The following is a 7,757-nucleotide window of genomic DNA, read 5'->3' as shown; positions in this document are numbered from 1 at the left end:
TATATATATATATATATATGTATATATAATATATATATATTATATATATATATATATATATATATATATATATATGATTTCGTAGGAATGTTTCATCATATTGGAAAATAATAATAAATTTATGCCAACTTCCTGTGAGCCAGTTATAGTGGGGCGCAAGAAACGAATAAAAAAGTTTGAAATTTGTATGCGAGGGTTGCCTTTTCATCATTTGCATATGTGGGCGTACTTCTTCTCTTTCCAGACATTCCGCTAACGATAATGATTACTCGAAGTAAAAATTATATTGTGGAAGACTACATAAAAGTAATTGCAGCAAGCGCAGTCAATTGGAACTACCAAGACCTTCACCTGCAAATGGAATGTAAAAGGTGTCTTATTTTGTTTGAGTTTTTTTTTCCGTTTGTTATCAAGCATCGTCTTCTGAACTAACACCTCTTCCTTTTATAGGTTGTTATGTTTATTTGTTGTAGTCATCCTTATTTGGCAATTTTCATCTTTTTTTTTTACCTTTGTAATCCAAGTTTAATGTAATCACGACAAAAAATTGCTAATGGCAAATTTATCAACAAAACCTTTTTCATCTGTCCCATGTCTTCATACAGTAAGAATTTTTTTTTTCCAATTATAACAATCAAGAAAGTTATGGGAAAGCTATAAAAATTTGCCTGAACTGAAATGAATCTTTTTAGAATTTAAATCCCTTTTGATAATTATATATATATATATCCTATACATAGATGATGAGAAAAGGAAACCTGAGTTTCAAGACAATTTTAAGTTGATGAATAAAACTTGATGCTCATTTTCTCTCTTCTTACGGGCTCATATTCCATTACAGTTCAGTATGTATTTGTTCACTGGATCATTTATATCATTTATGCTCAGCCCAAAAATAGCGTGAATTGAGGTTGCTTTTATGGATGATCGCAACTCTTAAATTTTCTTAATTTATCACACACGGTAATGTTGAACATGTAACAAGTAAACCTGTCATGTTGCATCGATTGCAGTTTTTTAAAATTTAATTATTGGTTTTACTTTTTTGTTTCCTGATAGTAATTTCATGTTCTGCTTTTCTCCGTTTATGCAAAATTGTTTGCGATACGAAGCGAAATGCCTCTTCTGTTTAGTGCTCTCTAAGAATCCTATTTTACCTTACAACCAGGGCACATTTCCTATACATTTCCTTTAATAAAGACATCTCTGGATCTATCTAGCAAAGGCAGGATTAAAACTAATTTCAAAGGCTACTGGTCTCTGACTCGGATTTTAGTTTTTTAGCTTGTGTTTAACCAAGAAAATACGAGAAGACAAAACATAACTCTTGTAACTGCGTGATTATCGTACCAAACGACTGATTTCAGGTTACTTCAAATGAATTGATGATTTTGAACAGGGTTACCAGTGAATGATTTGCGTCCCGTAAGTATCAGCTGCTTTGATAACCGAACAGCTGGATAAAAATGTGTTAAACAGGGATTGAATAAATTTACTTAAAGGTCGGGATTTCTTATTCGTGAGGCATGTTGTCCGTACACTGCAGATTCTTTTCATTTTTAAAACCCAACGTGAAGATTGACCTCGGTGGTATCGCTACACAGGAATATTTTGAAAGTGAAATTATCATTCCTCAAACAGCATTCCACTGACTGCAAGTAGAGTTGCGCAGGCGAAACGAATGCAGGAAGGTCAAAGGATACTTGACGCATTAACTTACTTATCGTTTGGAATTGCCAATTCAGTAACTCGTTCGAGGAAAAAGGAAAAGTAGTCTCTGCACAATAGTTAAAATCTCTCTACAATGAAAGTTGTTTTTCGGAGGTAGTCATATCATTTTTATCAATCATGAAGTGAAGTTTGATTAGGAAATTGTCTTTATGTTTCTAGTTTTTCTATGTTGTTTGGTTAATAGCTGTATTACCTAATGACGAAAATGTGCTATAGATTTACTCTCTCTCTCTCTCTCTCAACATGGAATCAGAGGAATTTATTTCTGGTGATTAGAAGTTCATTTCTCGATATAATGTCGTTCGGATCCCACAGTAAGCTGTAGGCCCGTTGCTAAGTAACCAATTGGTTCCTAGCCACGTAAAAATATCTAATCCTTCGGGCCAGCCCTAGGAGAGCTGTTAACCAGCTTAGTGGTCTGGTTAAACTAGGATATACGTCTCTCTCTCTCTCTCTCTCTCTCTCTTCCTCTCTCTCTCTCTCTAAGTATACGCATACCGTAAGAGATATGCTGTTCAAAATTTAATTAATTCCTTATATATTACACTACTTAATATGGGATAGTAACAATCACTCAGTTGGTTTTAGCTGACAAATTTATTTGTTAAGACAAACATTTTTATAAATAATTAAATATTTTCTTCACTATTGTCAATTCGAGCGAGATTTTGAGTATGGAACGGAAAATACTAGAAGTACAATAGGAGATGCAATAAATATTGTTATTCGAAATCGTTTCGGAATCTGACATTTATTAAGGGTTGGCTGCAGTAATAAGAAATCTTTAATTTGAAATAACCTATTTGGAAGGGATTTTCTCCATAATAATAATTCACTGATAAAAGCATTTTGACTATTGACAGTATCCTTATCTATTCGTATATTTTTTCCTTTCTATAATCCATATTCGTGAGTGCTTGCAAATGCTGTACTTTCTTATTACTGCCACCATGAACAAACAGATCATCGTTTGATCTTGCTTGATCCTTAGAAACATTGTGCTAGACGTTCTTGGTGGACATTAGAAAATTAGGACAAGTACACGCGAATGATCAGAACTTTAGACGACATTTCTGGTCCCTGATCCAAAGAAATCCTTGTTTCTTAGCCTGTCCATGAAGCTGAACACGGACGGCAAGACGGCACCGGCAGCGTTGAATCTGTACTGATCTTCCTTGGCCCACTGGCGGCCTTCGACCTCGGCGTTAGCCAGAATGAGACGCCGAGTTAAGGGCATGAACACGTTTATGACTTTCTGGATTCTCTGAGGATCGTTGGGGTGTCTCGGGTCGTCGGCGATCTCCTCGAAGACGTCGGCCATCTCGGGAAGAACGTCGATGGTGGCGGAGATCATCCTGTCGTATGGGCCTACGTCACCAGCCTCTGGCTGTAGGACTCCTAGGGCTTGATATTCTTGAGGGGCAGAAGAGGCTGCTTTGAACAACACTGCAATAAGGCCCAAATAAACCTGAAAAGTAAAAGGCAAATGCTAAGGTGTATTACGGAGAAATTTTCATTATTATTATTTAATGATTTTATGGACATTTTGCATATCTCAGTATTAAGAAAAAGAAGTGGTTTACCGTCAAAGATTACGAACTTTGAAGTCGGTAAGAATGCAGCATTCTCGAAGTATTTAGAGAAATTTAGAACTGAAGAGAGAAATGGCTTAAGGCAGGTTAGTAAAAAAATCATTGTTACTGAAAACCGCTTTCAACTCGCTAACAGTGGGTGATCCTTGACTGGTATCGATTGCACGTTCATGCCAGGCAATTCCAGATGATTTCATCGAAATCATCTGATTTAATCAGTAGAAAAGAAGCCGATACGCGAAAGAGTGGCTCTTTCTTCTAACGCTTGGAAGTTGAAAGATCGTAGAAATCAGGAGTACTGTCGTGCAACGACTGGCAAAATCAATAATGCTGAGTTGTCTGTTCAGCTCTCTTCAGTTCATTTGAACTTGGTATGGCTTCTTGATTTATCGTATCTCAAAAACACTGGAATCCTAGAGTGATGAAAGTCGTTTTGATGTACAATAGTTCTGCTCGTATATATATATATATATTATATATATATATATATATATATATATATATATATGCAATATACATATATATACATATATTTCTTATATATATATATATATATATATATATATATATATATATATATATATATATATATATATATATATATATACAAACAAACATTAGATGCCCAAATATTATACAAATTGGTAGAAACTTTTATGGCATAAACTATACCGATTTTTTGTATAACTTATTGCACTTTTCTCCTTCCTCAAACTTTTATGGCTTAGAAATAAATAACTCGGGCCTTGTATCTTTTTCACTAAGACTTTGCGAGTAAAAGTAAAACTTCGCCAGGCCGAGAGAGAGTATGAATCACTGAAATGTAAGTTAAACCACATTGTCAGTTTAATGATGCACTTCATTAACTCCACTGACGGCCCTACCCCCAACATTCCCCGTTGGAGGTTAGCGGAGTCAGTGGACCTCATGCGGTGCACTGTAGGCATTACTTTTACTGCTCCTCCGTTCCAATTCTCTTTCTTCCATCTTACTTCTCACCCCCTCCCAACAATTGATTCACAGTGCAACGAAAAGGTTTTCCTCCTGTTACACCTTTCAGACCTTTTACTGTCAATTTCTGTTTCAGCGATGAATGACCTCATAGGTCCCAGTGCTTGCCCGCTGGCATAAATTATATCTTCAGTTCAATCCATTAACTCATTTTATCGAATTTTATTGATCACTCGCTTAGCAACGAATTCTTCACGACGAGAAACGCAAAAATGGAGCTTAACATTTGTAGAGGATATATTATGTAACTCCTGATGAAACATCAGAAAGAAAATGCAAGTTGCCAGTTGACAGTAATGAATAAAGACTGGTTTCGAAGTTTATGACTTTGCTTAATTTCTTTTTACCATTTTACCTTCATCTTATACAGTTTAGTGGGATTAGAGTTTACTTAATTAGAACCTGGTAATTATCTTTTAATTCCTCTTTAAGAAATTCAAGGTACTGTTCTAGGTTGATTTTGTGAAAATAAATTTATCATCTTAGTTACATTTCATTCCCTTTTATTAGCAATTAATGTTCTTTATGGCTGATAGTTTTATATTGTATATATATATATATATATATATATATATATATATATATATGTATATGTATATATATGTATATATATATATATATATATAGATATATATATATATATATATATATATATATATAGTGGATGGATATATAATGCAGGCCTATTTGAAAACGATATCTTCCAGTAATCACCTTTCCAAAGAGATTCATCTACTGTTTAAAGTCACTTGTATGGAAGCATTAAAGACTAAACGAGAATGAAATTGTTGCCATGTTTTACGACGTAACAACAGTGAAGAAAACTAAGTCAAGGAAGCACTCCCCCTCTCTCAATGAATCAACGCAACAGAGTAGAAACTGACCTGGTATCTCATGGTGGAAATATATCGTGTCTAGAAACAAAGTACGTCTCCCATACATTTTCACGAGGCTTATATACACCGGGACTCAAGTTGGCCTTTCTAACGTACTCCGCCCAATAACCCAGGTTTCATCCCGCCCCCTTCCTCTCTTACTGGGGATCTCAGCCCGCCCCTGCCATATTATGTTTTTTATTTTCTCTCTCTCTCTCTCTCTCTGCTTCTCTTTTGTCTGCCTGCATTCCCTGATAGTACCTTGATTTGGCACGTGCCACGAGACATTGAATTTCAGTTGTCGGCTGATATTTAGCAAGATTTCAAGTCAGTAATGTAAGTTTACGATATAGTTTATTCCAAGTCGAACTACAGTTTGACGAGAGAGGCTTCTTATATTGCTCCTGTATATCTCAAATCGACTGGTCACTTTTTACCAGATACGTATGTCATTCTTTTAATGCAAAAAAGGCCCCCTTTCATTCTCTGTTTCTAAGGTCAATCCTCGAGGTAGAGCTTTTGAGACTTGTGTGCGTTGATATTTTCTGAGAGTATAAGTACGTCTTTGATCAAGATTCCACTTCAATTTCGAACATTTTATCGTCTGTGAATTACAGGAGCATTATGAATTATTAAGCTTTCGTACTTGAAAGTTGGTGAATGATACTCCAGTAATGTAGTCTTCCATAAAATAATCTTCGTTGACCATGTAGAGTCAGAGTGTCGTAGTCTTTGGAATTTGTTCCAGTTGTAGCCTCCCCGTAAGGAGACTCTGCTTCAGGTATGATTTGGATGGAATCGTGAGTCTTGAATTCTTCCCCGGAATAAAATACAGGTGAAAGAGTTCTTTCTTTTACGTCACGGGTGGGGAAAAAAAAAAAGGCTCGATAAAATCACTTATTTTAGGGTGCGCATTTCAGACATTTGTTGTTGTGACCACCAAAGGCCTTATGCTTTGATGACCACTATAGTAGTACCAATCTATGGTGAGGGTTTTGTTGGGTCGAAAGTCATTTACGTGCGTTGCCAAACTTCCATTCTAAGGAAAATTTTATGGAATATAGGTCGTTGTTATATGCCAAACCTGAAGGGAATTACTCTGAAATATTTGCTAAACATGGTTTTTACGTATACAGTTGTTAAAGATCAACATTCTTAAGTTTTTCAATATCATATTTGAGAAACGTGGCAGACATGTTGCCACATCTACAATCTTGATTCTCAGGTCAAGTATCGAAATCTGTATCTGTCAGTCAAGAACAATATACCCTTCGTTAATCTCCTAAGAATGGTCAAATCTTATAAGCTGGGGTCCTTTATGGTGAAGGTAAGGATTAGCGGATGTAAATGTAGTTGGCGCTCAAATACGTGTGTGTTTGTGTGTGATTAAATGCTTAAAAGATGTCTGTTATCTGAACTTTTCTATAAATTGAGAAATTTGGGGCCAAGTGAAAAGTTTCATAGCGAAACGAAACGATTTTAAGATGGCAAACCTATCGGAACTTACTAAAGAAGCTCTGGATACTGTGCCACCTGAAAACTGGGAAAAGGCCGTAAGACATGCCGAGCAATTGCAAGTGGAAGATGCAGCAAAAAAAGATATCTTGATTGATAAATATATTGATTCATTTATTGTAAGTCTTGACTCTTCTGATGAGGAATCTTCTGATGAGGAGTCCTCTTAAAGCATTCCTCTCTCTCTCGTCTTTTTACGCTGTTCTGTACTGTTCTCTTTGAAAACCATCGTCAATGCATGCATCACGAGGTTAGTGTATCATTATTATTCCTATTTATTAGATATACGGTATTTATTACTCGAATGTTTCTAACATAAAGAAATGATTAATGTATGAAATTTATCATATCCATGATTTCCCTTTAGTTTTCTCTCATTGTTAATAAATAAGTTAATTGAAGAATAAAAAGAACCGTTTCATATCTGAAGTTTTAATGCCAATACACACTATCTGAATAAAGGAAAAATAAACTTCTACCAGCGAACCCTTCTAAGACAATTAGAGTAGGCATTCCCCTTTCACCAGACTCTGAAAGGAGGATAATCTGTACAGGACAGAGGCTAAGACCTAAGGGTAATGTTTCCCTTGGGTGATTAGTAAGAAATACAGAGCTTTGACTTTGGCCGCCTCTACAACGAACTTGAAGATATGGCAACGCGTGTTTTCGCTTTTAGACACGCCCAAACCCTCACCTTAGATTGGTACTACTATAACAATATTTATTTCGGAGGCCACCTAAGTTGATCCATATACTAGGTATCTGTTATGGGGCCCTATAATAGAATGAATTGGTGGTGCTAAAAGTCATTGTTGATGATTGATTAAATTTCTTTGCTGTTAAGTACAGGTCTCAGATTTTGAGAGGGATGTTGTTTGTTTGCCGCTGTAGACGATTGGCCCTTCAGGGCGATTGTTTGTGGTGAAACCTAAGGTCATGTTTTCTCCTAAGTTTTAAACTCGAGTACGTATACCCAAAAGTTAAGGGAATTTCTTCCTCTGGGTATTCCAGTTTTTCATTTCAGTTTTTTTAT

The 7,757-nt window shown here is 35.7% G+C and overlaps 1 protein-coding gene across 1 annotated transcript; it reads right to left on the bottom strand.

The window, feature by feature from the left end:
- Nucleotides 1-2,308: 2,308 nt before the first annotated feature.
- Nucleotides 2,309-5,279, bottom strand: LOC135216675 (uncharacterized). The gene is made up of 2 exons (XM_064252071.1): nucleotides 5,219-5,279; nucleotides 2,309-3,199 (listed from the first exon to the last, which is right to left on the bottom strand). Exons 1-2 carry the CDS (start codon nucleotides 5,228-5,230, stop codon nucleotides 2,792-2,794), a joined length of 420 nt encoding a protein of 139 aa, XP_064108141.1. The 5' UTR covers nucleotides 5,231-5,279; the 3' UTR covers nucleotides 2,309-2,791.
- Between the last annotated feature and the right edge of the window lie 2,478 nt (nucleotides 5,280-7,757).

This window comes from Macrobrachium nipponense, chromosome 6, assembly GCF_015104395.2.
Source record: "Macrobrachium nipponense isolate FS-2020 chromosome 6, ASM1510439v2, whole genome shotgun sequence".
Taxonomy (NCBI): Eukaryota; Metazoa; Arthropoda; class Malacostraca; order Decapoda; family Palaemonidae; genus Macrobrachium; species Macrobrachium nipponense.
This window is presented reverse-complemented; position numbering and strand designations above follow the sequence as displayed.